The following is a 20,706-nucleotide window of genomic DNA, read 5'->3' on the forward strand; positions in this document are numbered from 1 at the left end:
TTGAACTAATTGCAGTTTGATTAAATTCCGGGAATCCAGCTTTTATTTGAGTCAGAGTCAAGTATTAAGGGTACAATTAATGAATATTTGATTGATTTTTGCGGATGTGGTGAATAAAGCACGTTTTAGTTTTTAATGATTTTATTTTGAAATTTTATTTCCAATAAATAGGTTATTTACAATAATTTTATTGTATCGTAACAATCTTTATTATAAAAAGTTTACTTTTATTTATCTAAGTTTACGTTATAAATAGTCATACATCTCATTTTTACATCTTAAAAACGTACACATTGAAGTTACATTAGCTCTATTTTAGTTAGTGTATCGAATGTTAGTGTTGATTTTACACACGCGTCAATACAAAATTAACAAATTTGTAGTAGTTATAAACTGCGAACTTAGTAGGGTACCGCCAAGTATTTAATTTCGTGAAAATTTCAAACAAAGGTGTCTGAAGTAATAATTATGACTTTATGTTAATTAAAGTGGTGTAAAAATGAAACACTGAATTAAAACTGAATTTTCTGCGTTTATTATTTCAACCATACGATATACATTTATTCGACATAATTCATCTATTTATTCCAGCATCAGGATAACAGAATTATAAATATATTATATAGCGAACAAAAATTTGAAATTTGAGCATGAACTGTATTATATTTATGTAAACGTGAAATTAAAGAAGCCGGGAAGTGGGAGAACATTTTACTCTAGTATATTTCGTAATTTCTAAAGATCGGCTACACATCTCTGCGATACTAATCTAAGTAAGAATGGACAATTGGCGGATACTAAAGACTATCTGGTCGCTTCATTCGATCGTCTCTCTCATTCCAGAAACAGTGCGTGTCTTGTTAAGTAAGAGGTACTTTTGGAAAAAGAAATAGCAGGTATAGTCATCAAGTAAGTCATCAGTTCGGAGTGATCCGAGACTTTGGTTGAGGTTGTCTTGGTAAAAATGCAGACCATTCGTTAGAGATTAGAGATGGTCATTCGTCGTCGCAACGGCAATGCGACCGATTGATTTGGGTTGTAGTCTCGACAGATATGTTACTACTCGTCCAAATTATAAAATGCCCAAAGAAACGTTTTTATTAAAATCGTATTAAATGCTATTGTTAATTCATTCATTATTATCAATTAAAGAATATTATTGTTATTATTTATCGGGTTGGCTGGCAACCCACTTATCCACAAATGGTATAGAAACTTGCGTAGTAATTAAAAATTCGAAGTTTATTAAATATGATATTAAAAATGGTACATGATATAAAATGAGGACGACGTGCGCTCGGCCAATACGATGATCAAAACACACTTTATAAAATAAATAGTAGTAGGAAGACGACATCATTTCCTCGAATAATCTGTGAGCAAGGAGGTGGACGAGCCGCGCACACGGCGTCCATCGTCTTACAGACCTCCAGTCGTTGCAAGACAATTAATTCAATGATTTTTCAATTTGTCCTTACATCCGACTATCGGTCTTCGTATAAAACGTGCGCATTGCGCATCTTACCCGCGGTTACGACTCATTTATATATACTATTTAATCTATAACTGATCATTAGATTACTTTATTAATTAACTTGCGAAGTTCATCACAATTGTTTTAATGCAGGTGGACACCTTTTATTTGTATCAATGGGCGAACAAAAGGCAGACACGTGTGTACCTCGAACTAAGAGTACCCTACCAACTGGCTACTTGCGTACTTGCGCGTGAGTACTGTGTACTGTGGTACTGTCTAGCTCTAGAGTGATTAGCGTGGAGGGTGCGAACTGCCCAATTGCTGATAACTGACGCACGATGGTTGCTTGCTCTCCAAGCGAATCGCAAATTCGCAAAATCGCAGATTCGCTCCGATTGGGGCGAGCGCTCCACTCGCAACCGCAGCAGCAATGCGCGGGCGCTGCACATAAGTGCCTGCCTTTTAGTTGTCAGTTCAAATGTTCCACAGGAAGGCACGTTCGCTGTTCGCACACGCTGCTGTGCCGACACGATACGCTGCTTGCTTGTATCACAGTAAAAGTCAGTTCAGAGTCACCCCGCGCCGCGCCTACTGCACGATTATGTGCGGCGCCGAAAGCAGCACGGCCACCGTGGCGATGATCGTGAACATCGTGAAGATTATCAGACAAAACCGGTCCACCACCATCGCGGCGAACTTCCAATCGCTGATCACTTCGGCCTCCTCGTCGGCTTTCTTCATGCGGTTGGTGATGAATTGAAGCTCACGTAGGATATTCTGGAGGTCGCGTTGCGTGCCCGAGCTGGGGACGGCTGCCTCCTCGATCGTCGTAGGGTGACGCATAAACGTACCGCCTAAACTAGTCGTCATCGAAGCGTTGTTCCCGCCGGTTGACACATTCCGGAAATCGTCGTCGATGTCCAAAACGTTGGCAAGAAGACTTTTCGAAGATCGTTCTTTCAACTCCAACTCTTTCATTCGGCTGTTCATCAGAATCGTCTTCCGGGTTATCTTCTTGCCCGGTCGACTCATCCCCAACATCCACGGCAGCCATTGTAAGAATACCGTCTTGATCTGAACAATAAAGCATTTACGATCATCAAAACGTTGCCGATATAACATAAACATTGCAAGACATATCGACCCGTAAAGTCAACAACCTTGAAAGCCGGTCATCAGACACTTATTTAGAATTCTCCCGGCGCATCCGCCAAAACTGAACGAAACGAAATACTCACCCATTGAGGCATTTCGTGGATATCAGCCGTGCGGTGATGGTAATTTAACACCACCACAGTCAAGACCACTGACGACGCTACCATGAACATGATGCAGTTGAAATAGGTCCCTGCAACAGCCGTTTCGTCAGAATCTGTCGTCTGACGCCGTTTTACAAAATAAACTAACTACGACGACACTACTAAATAACGTTAACACAATAAACTACCAACAAAAACATGGCTAATGAATCTACGGGTTAAATAAAATAAAAAACGTTCGATATAATATGTACAGTCGTTACGCCAAGCACAAACAAACACTCTTCTGAATCGCTACTGAACATATTTTACGTAATAATAATACATTGAAACGAATGAATAATTTACCTAATAAATTACAAATAACAATAATCAACAACTAGAAACACTCAACAAGCATACATACGCGCACACACAAACAATCCACATTAGATATAGACTAATGTAAATGTGAACTACGATCGTACCCTCCTCAAATTGTATCACAAGGGCTAGAAGATAGGCCGAGGTCGGCGCGGCAGAGTCGTGGTCAAGATGGCCAACCGCCGACGCTGCCACGCGAACTTATTTAACGCGCTCTTCGGTTATGAAATTAGTTTTATCGATCCGGTTTATTAATAATTAGTTCATTAGGTTTCAGATGGGATGAAAGCCAAAGAATAGTAGACCAAAAGGACAGGCAAAGCGTACTGACTGATGCACACGGACATGTCGAGTGATCAAAGAGAAAAAGAAAGATAGAGTGACGTTATGCGCTTTACGAACGAGCGCAATGCAACATTTTTAATTAAAATGCTTGTTTATGTCTGGCTTAAGACTGTGCATGTATTACCTGGTGTGGCTGCCGTGGCCGTGGCCGCGTCGCGTCTGAGATTGTCATTCATTGTCGTCTATCGTCTGTCGAGTGTCGAGCCACGGCCCCACTCCATGCACCGATATACCATTGCATTACTTTAACACAAACATACAGTTTGTTAAATTAGTTACGTTCAGAGTTATATTGTTTAGTTTTATTGAAAATATGAAACATTTTAACCCGGCCGACAATTGGTGCCGGCGGCCACGTAATCGATTATTATGTTTTTATATTGTTATTATTGTGAATATTGTTTTAAAGAATGTACAGTGTACAAACTGTGTACTCTGCACAACTCGATTAGGTGATTCAGTTCAGTTCAGTTGCTAGTTACTGGTCGCCACTATGTTATAATAACGAGGAGGTAACGAATCATCATAGATAATAAAATCATAAAAACAGAGTAAGTAAAATACAAACAGTAAGTATAGGAAATGAAACATATCAAACAACAAAACATACAGATAAGATACTCCTAGTGGGACAGAGCCATTTGATACTTGGAGGTAAGAAGGTCATTGGCATACAAGAGTGAGTCGACGAACGAGCGCACCCTAGACAGCCTAGGCAGTAAGACTGAGTTTGAGTAGCAGCAAGAGACGCAGGTTGACAGAGCGGCGGAACGCCCGCCGTCCTGTAACACAGGTGACTGGAATGGAGACAGGGACAAACTATAGACCAAAAAGGGATCCTGGAAAGGGCGGAGCCGTAAATACAGCTTTATTGTCGACCAATTTATCGAATTGTAGTTAGAAAGTTGGTTGTTTTAGCCTCGGCGCAGTAGCCAACCATTCACCCCAACACAGTAAGAAAAGCTCTAGTCAGAAAGGTGACTAGTAGACTAGTCGTGTGGCTGTGGCTGTGGCTGGGCGAAGTGCTGTTACGGTCGACGCTCGCAGATCGCAGAGCAGCAGCGCATGCAGAGCGCGGGCCCGGCAGATAAGACTGGAGATGACTCGTTTGTCCGTCTGCTCACAGTAGACCGTCCCGGCCGTAGACACCTAGAACGGGCCCGCGCCCTCGCCCGCCGTGTGTTTTCAAAATAAAAATAATCAAGGACTGATCCGTGAATCTAACCTATCAGGGGCACAGCGTCGGACGTCTGGGTTATCACGTGCGCCACCAGCAGGGAGAACACAGTCTGTGACAACAGGATAGTCACACCTGCAACAGATAGTGCGTCACGCGAGGCGTCTGACCTGTGACCTGTGCCGCGAACCGCGAAGGCTATCATAATTTTTAATAATCATCTTTTAAATTTTCAAAAATAGCCAACTGCCGTTCTGTCGAGCTGCCGATCTGCCGAACTGCCGTCCCTTCTATCCAAGTATCCGATCCGGCTCGTCCCGATACGACGCCAATTCAAAGAGGAAATGTTTACGGCGACTTACGCCACCGCCCTCGTTCGCCCATATATATGTACATAATTATACCAATGTCAATCAATCAATCAATCAATAAATAAATAAAAAACAAAAGTCGTTTTTGAATTCTCCTCTCCGACAGCACTTTGCCCGCCACCACCGACTGCCTTAAACATTTCTTCTTTGATCGCATCGAAACAAATAAAACTAATCAAAGCGATCGGCTTAATAAAACAGACGCGCGCGTACACAACAATCACATATACACAATGATACACATATTTCATCAGGCAGCACTGAGGATGTAGCCAGCACAGGCAGGTCAGACAAAGAACGGTTGGTACCTAACAAAGGAATGGCGTCAGATACTTGGGGCAAGGTTTCTGCCACGAGGTTCAGGAACACAGTCAACGAGAGCAAGATGGTCACTCCTGCAACAGAACACAGCTTGAATTGGGCAACGGACGGTGGCGTACCAGGAAATAATCAAATCGTCATCGGGGGTGCGAGAAAAACAAACGTCATGTGAGACCGGTGGAGCGCTCAATTTGGTGGTTTGGCTTATCCAATCCGGCGCCTAGTCTACTTACCTTGGGCGCTTTAAGGCTATTGCTAGGAAAAAAGGGGCGGCGTGCGGAGGGGGTCTTGGTGTGAGGACTGCATGCTGGCACGGGCACAAACGCCGAAGGCCCTCCAAGTATCAACAGGCAGTCCGGCAAGGGACACAGGGCGTTAAAACACACGATGCTCCCAGGAGGCCTAGCATACCTATCAACGGAACTGCATCGGACGTGGTTGGTATCTTTTCAGCTACTAGGTTGAGAAATACAGTCAATGAAAGAAGTATGGTGACACCTGAAATGAAGATTTCGAATTTTGAACGTGTTTGTGTCCGTCCAGGGTCATCGAGTGGCCGATATGTACGAAGTAGTAAATCTCGCTAGAGCTGACGGAGTGGCAACGGGTTAATACTTAGTAATATCTATTATTATGAATGTTTAGAATAAACAGTGTTGATGTGTTGGGCCGTGACAATGATGTGGTGCTGGTATGAGGCGTGGCCAGGCCTTTGGCGCGTCGGCCAGCGGTCCGTGTAAATGCAGTTTGTACTGTAGCCATGTAAACAAGATGACACTGCGCGATGCGAGTGATCTAGCATGGCCAGTGTGTCAAGCGGCACCCACACAACACAGGAGTGCAAACACACACAGTGCGACACAGAGCAAGGGTCAGTACCTAAAGTGAGCTTCTCGCCAGAATCCGGTGGCAACGTGAAGCCCAGTAGCGCCATGGAGGAGATGAGCACGCAAGGAACTATAAGGTTGAAGAAGTAGTACAGCGTTCGCCTCCGGATCTTAATCGTGAACGTCACATCCACATACGGTTCGGGGCAACATGCGTAGACGATGGTGTTCTTCTTGCCGGGCATCCCTACAACAGCATGGACACATCCGTTCAGCCCTTCCATCTGCACGTGCACAAACGGATACAGGACCCACCTATCAAGTACCATTCTCCGTTTGTAATGAAGTCTGATAAATCACCACCCGATTCGGAATTGAGCACCAGGTCGAGCTGCAGAAAACTCATACATGTAACGCGCGCCAGATCAGCTCTTGTGGATCTAGCGAGTGCTACATTTCATTTACAAATGCACGGTCACACATCTTATAATGCATGGTTGTTTAGCGGGTGGGCTCTCTACGGGCTTTCTTCGCCTAAGTAGGGGTAGTCTTCGTCAACATCTTCTCCAACTTCAAGGTGGAACGTGAACGAATTCTTTTTTTAGGCTTTAGGGGTGGGGGAGGGTATTTCGTATCTGGTCTTTTTCAGCCTTATTCGATAAGAAGTATTGTGGATGCAGTGGAAAGAAAACATGCTAAAGGCTACCGGCGAGCTAATATTAAACTACAGAACGGTTTAAGGCGATGGCCACGTGCGAGAGACATCTTTATTACTTATCGACGTGACACTCGGGCATGCGTGCGTTCGTGCAAATGGGGATGTTTGATGTATGAATCGAGTCATGTACGGTTTATTCGCACACAAGTAAAGCTAAAACTTGGCTCACCGGAAGATGATATCAAACGTGTCTAACGATACGAGGTCACGGGAGGTGCAGAACTGCTGCGTGCCGTTTGTGCGGGTACTTCGATAACGGGAATATTACTTGCAAGCTACAGTGAACAAGGAAAATCTACATCTACAGACAACTGCCACATGAAAACTGCCGACACTAAAGACCAGGCAAGACACTTACTACTTCAAAGTGGACGGATCGACATAATAGAATTCCATTGCTCGTAAATGTGTCAGACAGTTTAAAGTGAAATTGCTATAGATACTGGATACTAACTACTCACGAAAAGGGGAGCGCACCATTTACTCTATGCTACGGCGATTCCGGATTTTCTACTTTTCAATCTCATTTCGTTCTCACTGACATATAGATATACAATATTGAAATAAATTACGGCGCACAGTCAAACCGAAATGAAGTGGAGTGTTCGAAAATATGAACGAATGACGTGCCGGCAGGCCGACAAAATCAAAGCAGCATGCATTACACTTTACACAAAAATGTAAAATAAGATCCCCGGCTTCGGGGGATTGGGTGGACGTGTTGTAAAATCTACCATTGACGTTCGATATAAACATGCATCATCGGACCATGCGTTAAAAGGGATGTTATAATATATTCAAAAAGTGAAAACTTCGGATACCTATAATACTCTTCTATATGTATAACACGTTAATTATCCGCTCACCGTACTGTAACATAAATGGCTTTAAATAAGGTGCACACTCGAAATGTTTCTCCTGAACTGGATCCGCTCCCAAAGCCACATCGATTTTACTGACTACTGCATCAGGACTATTAAAAATATATTTAAAAACGTAAACGAACACAAGATGCACCCTAAAATCAACCACTCCTCACAAATAAAATGCTGAACAATAGATATATAATCCCATATGCAATAATGTGTACGTACTCCTTTCCCTTCGTACAACAATACAACAGAAGCGCTGAAGTTGAAACAAGAAATGTAAAAGGCGAATCACATTTCACTGAATAGTGAATATGCACAAAACATTTTTATTAAAATATCTCATCATATATTACAACACAAGAGACGCATGTAAGCGATTAAAGCGAACGAGGACTTGCGGAGCGGTAACCGCTGTAAGGAATTTAATCCGTATTAACAGATTTATATTTCACACAAACAATTGCCCCAAATCACAAATCACTGAACTTTAGTGCTGTGTTTTTGATCAGTTTTATTTCGTTATGAGAGTTATTTTGTCTTCTCCCCATAAATTCGCTGACGATTCACGATTGATCAAGCTAATGGTTGAAAAGGGTCATTTGTGTAACTTGCGATAAAGTATTGAATTTTGTTAGTCGAACTCGTCGAGCAAACAATTATTTGTTCTGGAATGACAGCAACAGTATTGGTGATGTTTTGTGTAAAATGTGTTTCGCGTCGTACTTTTCTTGTTCCTTTTTAATCTAACAATATTTTATTAGAGTTGAGTCGATACGCACGGCAGTGCGACAGTTTATTTAAGGTGATGACGTGAAAAGATAGTTGATTTTTGCACCATGTTTGCACATCCCTGCCATAAGCAACTAGTGTCAGTGCCTCTGCTAGAGACTTTACGGCGAGCTCATGGAACTAAGGAAAGGGCTCGTAAAGAGTGGGAGCCCAGCGGTCGCCTCGGGATTAAATGGACGGTTAAAACTCAGGTCACGGATTATGTAAAGTCAATAGCAGAGGCTCTGATTGCAAATGTGCTCCATGCAAAATAGTTAATCTAACGATACAGTCACATGGTTCCCAGTGAGGGCCGTCGATGATTGATTGGCGTTTCTACTTGGTATATACTCGTCGAGAGCTATGTTGCCGCTGGAGATTGTTGTTATCCCGTATGCGAGTACGAGTGAATTCCGCGATGGCGACGCGACTCGCGCGACCCGCGAACTACTCTAACATGAACACGAGCACCCCAGCAGCTAGACGTGCACTAGGTCTAATAACAGGGCATAAACAGCGACCAGCCGTCGCGGCGACGGACTGGTAACTCGAAGAAGGCGAATGTTGTGACTACGACGGCCGGTGAGCCAGGCCAGCAGGCAGGCCAAACGGCAACGCGGGTGTAAAACGGTGCAGTGTGGGAAGTGTGAGGCGTGTGATGTGGTAGCAACAAAAAACATGTAACATTACAGCAATACCTGGTTGCCGTCATAGGTCCAGCTACCAAACTTCATGTCACAGTGTTGGTCATCAAAGGGGAACCACGTAATGTCTATCTTGCATGTGCTCTTGAAGATACCCGGAGGGACGTACAAGCAGCTGCCGTTATGTTTGACCACAACGTTTGTTTGGAAAGTCCCGTCGAAACCCTCATCAGCACTTCATAACAACATAAAACGTTAACATCGCCGCTGTAAACTTAGTCATGCTGGTCGCATCGTCAGAGACCGTGAGACCACCGTCACCAGACCGATAGATAGACCACCGACAGACCAACAGACCGACAGACACATTGCCGGCGTCAGCGTCGGGAAGAGATTGCGCGTGGTTCTACATGCAACAACATCCAGTGCTGCCACCAGGACTCTTAGTAGTCTGGCGTGACACAACAACAACAGCAACTCCGACATCTTAGCTACTCGCGGTTGCGGCGGCCAAGCTAGCCATCTCCGTTACTGTCTCGAGATTCATCTCACCGGCGAGCCGGAATCGGTTATCATCAGTCCTTTATCTTTTTGCATTTACCCTTCAGGTTTTATGTTGGCCCTACGGCCTTTAGTTGTTGCTTTAGTTAATTATGTATTTTAAGTAGTAGGATTAATGAATCGCGTTCTTAATTACTTTCTTATTTAACTACTCTTCCCATCGTTTAATGAAGGTTTTAGCAGTTTATACTGAGTGCTGTTAGAGAGAGAGTTTTCAGGGACGTTCCGGCCCAGCAGGAGTCGAAGTCTCAAGCTGCTACCGTCCGCAGAAAAACAGAACAAGACTTTAGTACACATGCAATATGCCTCGTACAGTCGTAACATAGAGAATTAAAGTGATGGTGATTTAAGCTAGAGTGCAGCTGAGGTATCAACCTGTCGTTCGACTCCAGAGGGTCGGAAGTAGCTGTGGCCTACAGCAACGGCTAGCTGTCTGTGTACTTCCCGCCCAATTTTCACCGTTCGCAACACACACTCTGACGAGGCATTCTATCATTCTGCCGTTTGCATCTGCATGCTCCTCAAGCGACAATTTTTTTTGCCTCCCCACGTCCCCAATCTGTCGCTTGTTTTAACCGAAAAACTACACAACAACGAAAACTCAACAGAGCAGAGCAGGCAGAGCAACTTTCATTTGTAAACTGAACCATTGAAAAAAATAATGGTTACGATAGCAGCTCGCATGAATAAAGAAAGTCCTTTCCTACATTACTACGTCATCCTAAGAAGAATGAAACCAAACAAAAAACAACAACGTCTACACAAAATAAAAACACAAATAGATATTAACGAGCAATGTAGAGAAGGACGATCCCTGTTAATGATATATCGACTACTCTACACTCGCTACAACTATCGATGCCAACAATTTTTAAACGTTTCAAAACTCACTGCCTTACTGACCATGCAAAATTTTGTAGTGACGTGATTTCAACATGTTTAAAAATTAAAACTAAAAAGCACACACGTTTGGAACCGAAAACGCCATTCAAAACATGCCACTAAACTTGTTACCTGTTATACATAAGAACATCAGGCTTCCACAGCTTGTTTGGAGTAATCCGCAAGTCTTTGACCCCGCCATATTCCGATTCGTTCCATTTGAGATTATAGTCGTTCCATTCCTGGATAAGAACCAACAAATGCTATGCGTTATTATTTGTTTGGTTTTAATTAGCAAGGGAGAAATGTGAATTTATGGATAATTACAGTTCTAGACACGTACGGGTAGCTTTGAGCTAAAGATATTAAAGAAAATTTTGAATCGACTCAAAGCTACCTGCTCCCCGTTTATCAAACAACTATACACAACATTTAGTGCAAATTTTCGCAAGTGTCGAAAGCGTTGCTTGCAAATGCGTTACAAGGCTCCAAGCTTCATGCTGGTGTAGGCAAAGTATTCGATGTGCTTGTCTAGCTTTTGTTTTCCCTACTTTGCTTTTTATTTATGGATTTGTGTATTTTGAAACACAAGCTAGACAAACGGGTTTGTTGACGAATGTAGAGCAACAAGCATCACGAAGTGGTTTGACATCATGCACGGGAGGATCGTTTTAGTATCTTGATTTTAACGGTTTAATGGTTTAGTGTATAATTTTACAGAAATGTTTCAGTTTATTGTAACCAAAGGTGTTTAGTCTTCTGCAGATCGTCAAAACTAAATAAAAATACGCCCGATCAACTTCTGAATGCGAAGGAGGTGGTGGTTGCTTATCGTGAAAGATTGAAGGATGGATAGATAACGTGAGTGAATTGTGAAGGAGAGAAAGGATAGCGCCCCAGAAGAATCGAATAAGTAAAACTAAATCTAAATAAATGCCTGGAACTAATGAAATATTTATTACCCAAAGTTGCTATAAATAAATAAAAGAAACCGCACCTAGAGCTAATAATCGATAAGTTGGTTAGTTAAAAAGCATAGTTATATTATGTAGTTTAAAATATGTCACACACACGGCAGTAGACCATAGTAACATACGAACTCTGCTGAATGGACTCGATCAATAATAATAAACGGTTTGCATTTTGAGACTTGTTCTCGTATATACAGCATCAAGTGGATCGCACGTCGACATCGACAGCGACTCCGCGTCACTTTCTGTGGTGAATGTCGCTAGTTACAGGTCTCGGCTACGGCTGCTACGACTACGCTACCGCTACTCGGACCATAACGGCCGAAGCTGTCGTTGCCGTTGCCGTGAGCTGTTGCGAAGCTTCGACAATCGACAGCAACGGCCACAGGCAATAATAATAATAATAATAATAAGGGACTGGAGTCCAATTCCGCACGCAACCGTGACACTCAAGACACAGGTTCTGGGCTGGTTGGTACTGGTTGGACTGGTACTTAACTTTACTGGACCGGGCAATGCTGCAACAACTAACTCAACTTTACAGGAGGCATACTGGCATACGCAGCTAGGAGGACCAATAGGACCGGCGTGAGACACAGCAATACAATAATAATTACTATAGCTCGATATATACAAAGAGGAGAGCACACCATCATTCGGGTGGGTTCGACCAGCTAGAAGGAATGAAAGAAGATTGAAAACAGACTGAACATAACCAACCAACTGCCGTGTGTGTATATATGTTTAGTTATTTAATTGGTTTTCACTTACCAAAGAAAGCCAAATATTTGTTATTAGGAGTTGATTCTTCTCGTCCTATGGTAAAACAATAAAAGGGAAACATCGGTAGTTAGTCACATAACAAGGCATGCATCGCACGCACCGATCTTGTCTCGTAGCATTTTGTCAAAGACTAGAAGCAGTCGCATTCATTTTTCAAACACTAGAGACTCGACCAGCAGTGCTCGGAAATGTTAATAGTCTTTCGGAGATTACTGACGACGAGTGCAGGTGTCCGTAACCGAAAGATTTTTAACATCGCCGTCGTGGGAGCTATATACGTCCATAGCCACATAGCCCAGAGACGGACACTAGTCTAAGCAGCTAGTGTTCGCTCTGCTGTAACATTGCGAGAGGCCGGCTGGACCACATGGCACTTACCAAATTCAACCACGCGTTTGTCGTGAGAATCTGATTCTTTTCGTCCTACACAGGGGAAAACAATAATAAAACAAAAAGGCAGTATCTTATATTCTACCCTCTCTGGTGGAATGTTTTACGTGTTACGACTACTATTAGAAATTATTAATTGGTTATCGTCAACAACGGCAAGAGATGGAGATATCGACCGATATTCATATTTACATCCGAACAGGTCCTATCGCACCCATCCGGGCTCGACATACGTCGATAAGACAGCATTCACCCCAAACAAGGGAGAAACCATCAACAATACCTCATGTCGTCTTATCAACTAATTGTGTCGCCCTTCCTTTATTTCCTGTCTCTCTACATTTACTTTCTCATATCCTATTCTTAAATTATCGCTATTGCAAAAAAACTTCCAAATATACTGACCACATCAATGATTTGCTGCAAAGTTAGGCCGAACTTGACTTCAAGAGGTTCTGACTCGTTGGCTACGGGTCTCTCCAAGACGTTATAGGGCCCCAACAAGTTGTTTAGTAGCCGCTTTTCGTGCGGCCCCTGTTGCGAACCTGCAACCATTTCAAATACCTTTTCTTAATACGATGATAAAATCGATAACCAGTAAATTCCCTCCTAATTAAACGAAACAACGAATCGTATCGAAACCTAGTCACGAAAAGGCAACATTACATTACTCGAAATAGAAGCACATCGTTAATCATAAATAATTACTAGACTTGACTCGGGTTACAGGAAAGCACCGAAAACTCAACTCTAATTTAATTTATTTACGGCACATAAAGTCGAAGATCGAAAACTTTCTCAATAGTAAGTGAACTTTAATAAAACCAACATCGAAAGAACAATATTTAAACTGTGACTTTCTCATTCTATCCCATCACGTCAACCCTAATTAACTTCCCATAGCACTCCAAGTTTAAGCTTTCTTAAAACATAATCGCGACGTTGACGAATTCATCAATAAACTTTTCAAACGCCAACTTTTAACTTTTTTCCCGACTTTTTTATACTTCAGAAAGTGACTGATGTTAATATAGGGTATGACCTACATGAACGGGGATTGTGGGATTATATCGATCTGAAAACGTTGAAAGTGATTTAAACGTTACGTGACACATGCCAATCTTCTTCTATTTTAATGCTTCGACTGGCTTCGATTCATTATTCTTCGTAAAAAGGAGAATGAAACCTTTCTGGAGTGGACATAAATAAGTTGTATTCTATCTATGAATGAATAGGGGGAGTGCCATCTATCACCACACCAATAGTCGGATGTAGTTGAAGGTTCAAAAACAAACACCAAGTATGAAGATGAGAATGGATGAGTTATGTTTTGAAATATTATTTGAGCCGAGTAATAAAGCGGTGGTGTTGGTGTTTACCTGGAGGCATGATGAAGAGCAGGAAGGCTGTGGCCAGCAGCGCCAGCGCTTGCTCGCTCCGGACCATCCTAACTCGATGCAGGGCTGCTCATGTCTTCGGCGACAATCCTCCGGACTTGGCCGTCATGCCCCGGAGTGTCGGCGTCCGGGCGTCCTGAAGACACACGCCCACCGTCCCACCAGCGACCACCGCTACTAGCTGAGCTCGGCGGGCGTCACTCGCGGAACCACACTGGCCATTTCAGAGGACCAAGACGAGGCAATGCACACCAGCTGCAACACCTCGCCAACACTCGAGATACGGACTCCGGTCGGTGCTCTGACCGTGCTCAGCAGGTCGACTCCGCATCGGAGGCGGATCGATACCGGGGCGGTGCGCGCGACTCTCCCGGGTATGCGATCGGGCTGCCGCCGCCAGCACACGCCGCCACCGCCGCCGCACACGGCACACAGACGGCACACTGCCTACGGCCACGACTGCGGAACCAACCGCCCTGAAACTTCGTCGCAACCAAGCTCGACGATTCTTCAAAAAATCAAACGCGAACACAAAGGATACAACTCCCACATTCAAATTTACCAACGAGAATTAATAACCCTCTTTTGCCCTCTCGCGCGAACGCCCAACTCCGAATATTGCATTCCGGGCATTACGCCCCAGCCACCTAACTCCTATATCTTACATCTAAGCTAACCGATATATTACAAACAACACATTATTCTTTCGCCAACCAAATCCACTCAACTACTGCTCCTATATTTTTCTTATATAACTACCTATACCGAAATATTGCATTCCTCACAATACGCTCCAAACCTAAATCTAATATACGGTGTACAGCCAACTTTTTTATTTCCCTTTAATATAATTTATTACAAACCCGCTTTTCATCTTATGTTGCAAATTGCAGCGATCCTCAAATCACCTCAAACCAAAAATAAAGACACCTACAACTATTTTTAATACTATTCGTTCTAAATCTTTTTCACGTTTCTATGCATATAAATAAAATGCCAATACGAGCTTTGTAAATAAAATGCTGAACTTTACCCGGCGCACCCACCAAAGTGATCAATTAGAAATTTAATACAACCTGAATAAAACTAGCAATTGCCGTAAAAGATATCTCTCATTTTATTTCATTGTTAAACCGATATTTGTTTTTCGTCCAACAAAAATAATAAAAACCATGATCCACGATTTTACATTGTTTTACCACAATTTTATGAAGAATATCTTATGTCTTATGGTGTATCATTAAAACGTTAAAAAATTGAATCATTTATTTATATTAATATTGAAGTTATCGGCAATAATTGATAGGTGACTTTCCGCAATGATTTCTATGGGTAGGCTTCCAGATTTCTGCAAAAGAAGCACACAAACATCCAAGGAAATTTGTCGCAAATGTTGTTTCAATAAACAGAAAATGCACGATAGTAACCAATCCAATTCAATGGTTTCTTAAATTAAATTCGAATGATTCAAGCTCTGTCGACTGTAGATAAAACGTACTTTTACATGTGTTTGAGTTTTCATGCTTAGATAAAATGCTTTTTAAAACACTTTTTGAATAAACGACTATAATCTTATAAATATAAATAACTTAAGAAAGTACGAAAATATCTACAGCTATGTTTAATAATGTTTACGATAGATATATCATAATTGTATGCATTTAAATGAAATGTCAATACGAGCTTTGTGAATAAAATGCTGAACTTTACTCGGCGCACCCACCAAAATGATCAGTTAGAAATTTAATACAAGCTGAATAAACCTAGTAATTGTCGTAAAAGATATCTCTCATTTTATTTCATTATAAAACCGATGTTTGTTTTTCGTTTAACAAAATAAAACGTGTCTTCCGATTTCGTTTAAGTAATTTACGATACAAGTAACGTTAGTATGCTTTTTACGTCAGGAGAGAAAGGTTTGATAAAATGAGTGGCGTTGAGTTGTTTTAAATTCTCGAATAACGTAAAATGTAGATAACGTTACGAGCATCGTGACAGGGTTTATTTATCCTACCTAATGTAAAACAGAAAAAATAATTTTAATGGCTTTTCGTACCTGCCACTTTTGACCATTTTGTCTGAGAAAAGTAACATTTTTGTTATTCTTCCATGCTTAATTTACACTATAACGTGGTTATTTACAGTACATTATAATAAAAAATGGATTTTTCTCAGCTTATCGCAAAATTAATTTGATGTAGCCCGGCGCATCCACCAATTTTGCTCAATCAATTTTTACTTTACTTTTTACTTTTGGTATAAACGACACAACGCACTGCTAAAACTGAATTGTTTGCACCTTAATACAAGGTAAATAAATATTGGAAGGTAATTCGAACCGACATTTACCAGAATTACACATTCACAAACGTAAACGGAATTAGCCTGTTCAGTAAAACCAATTTTTTAGGTTCATGTTACTAACTATGTTTTCCTTATCAAAAAATATACAAAAGTTTATGACCACTATTCAATGAACATTTGAATATTTCAACAAATTGGTTGTTTGCAAAGATGTCTTTACAAAATGGAAATTTTATAGTACACGTATTTTAACAAAATTGAATAAAATTTTTCTATTTGTCTGTAATATTTTGAAATCTTTTTTCGTTCGGGTAGCAATTAGCAGCAGCGTTATGAAACGTATTTCAGTTCTATTTTTGAACTGAAAATAATAAAAGAATTGGGTTTTAGAGTCATTCATGAACTCTAACAATGACTTTTGTTGTGGGATACTTGCTGTATAAAAATATGAGTATGTGGGTTGTGCCAGGTAAATACATGTTTATCACGCAGTCTGACATACTAAGATATTTTCTAAAAATATTTTCTATGTACGGAAACAAGTTGCCCTTGATAAAGAAAACCTGGTGGGTTTCAGTGGGGATTTGACGCTGGGTTAAAAATGTGTTCAAATTAAAGTATGAATTTTCCTTGGTATAAATTTTTAATTTGTTGGAGCGTTTTATGGTAAGCTCGTTAAAATTGTAGCGTCGAATTTTAAAATGATGAATAAATTAAGGTTCGTGCTTTTAATATAAACATATTTGAGCGTTATTAATGCCCTAATTATTTGATGTTTGCTTCCACCTGCAACGGTTTAACTAGATGTCACTCAAGCCATCTCACTTTTACGCTCTCAATCTACATCTTCCCTGAGGGCGAATTATCTTAAACTCAATTAAAATTTTACGAAAACCTTTTGTGAACAATATGAAAATGTAGTTTAATTTTAAGTTGAAAAGAAACTTTTCGCAAAATTCAGCCTTTTTAATTGGGTGTAATGGTATTTAAGATGCTCTCCATTGAAAATATTTTGCGATACAAAATTCAGAATTCACTTTTCGAGATAAGTTAATTTCAAATTAAATTTGCAACTTCTGCCTTAGTTTCCAAAAAGTTACTTATAAATTGTTTCGGAAAAACTAATTTTCCACTATGAGGTAAAAGAAACCACCTTTGCTTATTAGAATTTAAAGTTCCATAATCGAGAAGGAAACTTTTAGTACCGAGTTTTGTTTGTCAAAGTTTTCGCATTTTTAATTACTCGATCGCGGCTAGGTCGGCATTTCTCTTTCTCTCTGCCAATCTTCCAGCATAATTTAATCCACAGAACTGAACAAAAGCCAATTTTTGACTATGTCAGCTCTAAGCTAAAATATTTGACCTAACTTTTGTATTTGCTGTTCTTGAAGCACTTTGTGTTTCTGATAATTAATTTATCAAAGCGTCCTCGCTGTGCATTAATTTCCAAGTGTTTGATTTGTTTTCGGTATCGATGGTAGCGTCTTAACATTTTTGTTTTGTTTTCCTACGGCATGAAACATTTACAGAGAAGCATCCCTGACCTACATATTAAGAGATTTATCCCCGAGTACGGCTTGAAAAGTGAAGTATTTCATTTAAATATTTTCAAACCTAAACAAATATTTAGGTTGGATATAAAATGCAAATATCTATTTAGGCATCTAAATATTTGTAAAGATGTTACTTTTGGCGCGTTTGTTAAAGCGAAAGGAATTGCCATTCCTGGGGATGGGATAGTGCGATTTCGGCTAACAAGCAAAGGTCATTAGTGATTTCGCCTGATTTCCCCACGAAGCAATGCAAACCTCGACACCGGCCAAGAAACCGTTTCTTGTTCAAGATACTTAATTAATTGGGAGACGAGGGATATGTGGAATTCCCTTTTGAGACACCAACAAATTTTACATAGTATGGCTCATTTAATTTAATTCGTAACTGAGACAACGTTTCTAATCTTGGTATAGATGGACACGGCGCATCTAAGTTAAACGTTTCCCTCTAGTAGCTCCCTTGCTCCTAGTGGCCCACTTTCTTGTTCCAGATAGCTCCTCGTTCATCTATTCTGTATGACATGCTCACTCTCTACTCCCTTGTCCCTGTCACCACTCACAATTCAATCGATGATTTTGCACCGTCACATTACTTTTACTTTCTCTCGTTTTATTGTTTCAATTGATACTCTCATTCCGCGCGGTCTAAAATCATTTCGACTCCTTGTTGAGCTCATAACAGCATTACAACAAATAATTTTACGCTCGATGTAAAATAAATCGCGAATTTCAGCGGCAAGAATAATTGAGAATAATGTAGAAATCAGAGGAATCGTATTTGAAATTAAAAATTCAAGCGACTGTACAAAAATATTTTACACGAGGATTTCATAAAATTCAACTTAAATGATTATTTACTTTCTTTTTATTGTTTTCTTGTAGCGAAAATGACGACTTGCTTTTGTCTAAATAAGAACCATTTTTTCACACAAAAACAACTTAATTAACTCGCAAAAATTAAAGAATGTCTGTTTACAAAGTACGGTATTGTGTTCCAAAGCTCACATTAACAACTTTATTAAGAAATAATGTCTTTAATAATGCCTTCAAGGAGATGAACCCACGACAGAATACTATCCTATTATAAGTTGCGCCAATATTGACTTTTGAAATTCTCGCAACTAAATCTCCTAGGAATTCATTTTACTACTTTGCAATTAACGTTTTTCTTAACGTCTTTCAAAACTATTTACTCGAAACCACCAACTCAACCATGATAGTCAACAACAGAACATTCAGTTTGTTCTTCACTCCACTGACTTTCGCCCGAATTATATGTTTGGTTGCACTTATACCCAATTCCATCCAATACTATCATATCAATATCTTTGATAAACCAGCACTGTATATAACATTTAACCGGAGTAAGGTTAATAAGGAATGCATTATTAAACGCCAGAGTGATTTATATCTCAATAGTCTGCTTATGTTACATTGCAAGTGCAGATTAATAATAAAAACAGCTTCAAGGTGAGTGGAAACTGACATCCACTTAATTAAACTGATGTAACAGCACAGAACACAAACAGATTATTTTAGCAAAGTAGAAAGTTACTTGTGTTTTTTCCGATATCGACAAATCTATAATTCACCCAATTATCTCATCGCGTTTGTTTTTAAGACAGCGGAAGTTGGGAAAAATAACAAAGCCGGTTCATGTAACTAAGTTGCATCACCGCAACTTAACTCAAATGGACTCATCTCATTACCTTTTTTCTGTAGGGAAATGTTAAAATAAATTTTTAATAAAGTGTGAATTTATAAGGGTGCGGGTTATGAATACCCGGCGCCTCCACCAAATTTGCGCCACGGCTTAATCACAGAAAGGTGACGTAATAAAATGGAAATCGCTGAAAGGAGTAAGTTTTATTGGAATGGCGGGTTTTTATAGGATATAGTCGCAGATCTAGGTTTAGACCGTCTAATCCAGTGTCAGCAGTTCGATATCTTTCCCAATCAGCGTCTAAATTTTATGATTGTTAAAAATTGCTCTGTCCATTATTACGTCTTTCATTTGTAGCAGTCTGAGCGGAGCTTTTAAAAACGATTTATAGCCTTCAGCAACCTTAATTAACTCGTATAGGTCCAATCGTCGATACGCTCGATTTAATCTTATTGGAAAAAACTAATTTCGGCAATGGACACGTTCCTCTTTTTAATGATAAAGATATAACGCTACTGAATTCCAGTCCGGTGGATATTTTCAAAAGAAACCACAATACACGTGCACATCATACACAACCCCACGACAAAGGTTTAACACGAAAACAATATAATTGTTCCTAGGAATCTCAAATAATACAGTTCTGAAAATTCGATCGATCGCGATTTCAGGAAAAACGTTCTTATCTTTTTATTGCACACAAACGCCTGTTTTTGCAACTTTTATCCTTGTCTGTCTGCAGTGCTAAATAGACAATGAAGACAGGTGGAACTTTCACCTTCAAAGCAAAATTGAAAGTAATAAACGGGGCTTATGCTTGCTAGACTCATTTCAGATCAACGTATCTGCATTTGCAACCAGAAATTTTACTTTACTATTGTCTCACCTTCAGATTTTACGACAAATTTTATTGGGGAGAAGATTTGCTCCTAATTTAGCCGCAATAAAGTGCGCGTGGCGACACCTAGCAGCTATCAGGCGAGCCAGTTGGGGAGGATGCATGGACAGCTCCACACATTTATTAGAGGTAGTGTCAGGATTTCCGATTAAAACCACAATG

General features: G+C 40.5%; 1 protein-coding gene across 13 annotated transcripts; it reads right to left on the reverse strand.

The window, feature by feature from the left end:
• Positions 1 to 512: 512 nt before the first annotated feature.
• On the reverse strand, positions 513 to 14,467 carry nAChRalpha6 (nicotinic Acetylcholine Receptor alpha6). Of its 13 annotated transcripts, none has more exons than XM_064359190.1 (11): positions 14,109 to 14,467; positions 13,135 to 13,274; positions 12,328 to 12,372; positions 10,718 to 10,827; positions 9,197 to 9,377; positions 6,456 to 6,531; positions 6,193 to 6,387; positions 5,301 to 5,387; positions 4,670 to 4,756; positions 2,716 to 2,825; positions 513 to 2,551 (listed from the first exon to the last, which is right to left on the reverse strand). In XM_064359190.1, exons 1-11 carry the CDS (start codon positions 14,173 to 14,175, stop codon positions 2,066 to 2,068), a joined length of 1,584 nt encoding a protein of 527 aa, XP_064215260.1. In that variant the 5' UTR covers positions 14,176 to 14,467; the 3' UTR covers positions 513 to 2,065. The 13 variants fall into 13 exon arrangements, with proteins under 13 accessions (XP_064215260.1, XP_008193383.1, XP_015836890.1 ...); XM_008195161.3 differs by lacking the exon at positions 4,670 to 4,756 and adding an exon at positions 12,718 to 12,762; XM_015981404.2 differs by lacking the exons at positions 4,670 to 4,756; positions 5,301 to 5,387 and adding exons at positions 5,725 to 5,811; positions 12,718 to 12,762.
• Positions 14,468 to 20,706: the final 6,239 nt, after the last annotated feature.

This window comes from Tribolium castaneum, chromosome 10, assembly GCF_031307605.1.
Source record: "Tribolium castaneum strain GA2 chromosome 10, icTriCast1.1, whole genome shotgun sequence".
In the NCBI taxonomy this organism is placed as follows: domain Eukaryota; kingdom Metazoa; phylum Arthropoda; class Insecta; order Coleoptera; family Tenebrionidae; genus Tribolium; species Tribolium castaneum.

What these genes read in the sequence shown, in the direction of transcription:
- nAChRalpha6 (XM_064359190.1), bottom strand. Translation starts at nt 14,175, where the DNA reads ATGGTCCGGAGCGAGCAAGCGCTGGCGCTGCTGGCCACAGCCTTCCTG. An exon ending in GGACCTATGACGGCAACCAG is followed by an intron (nt 6,532 to 9,196) that starts GTATTGCTGTAA and finishes AGTTTTCTGCAG; the next exon opens with CTCGACCTGGTGCTCAATTC. An exon ending in TGACGCCATTCCTTTGTTAG is followed by an intron (nt 4,757 to 5,300) that starts GTACCAACCGTT and finishes TATCTGTTGCAG; the next exon opens with GTGTGACTATCCTGTTGTCA.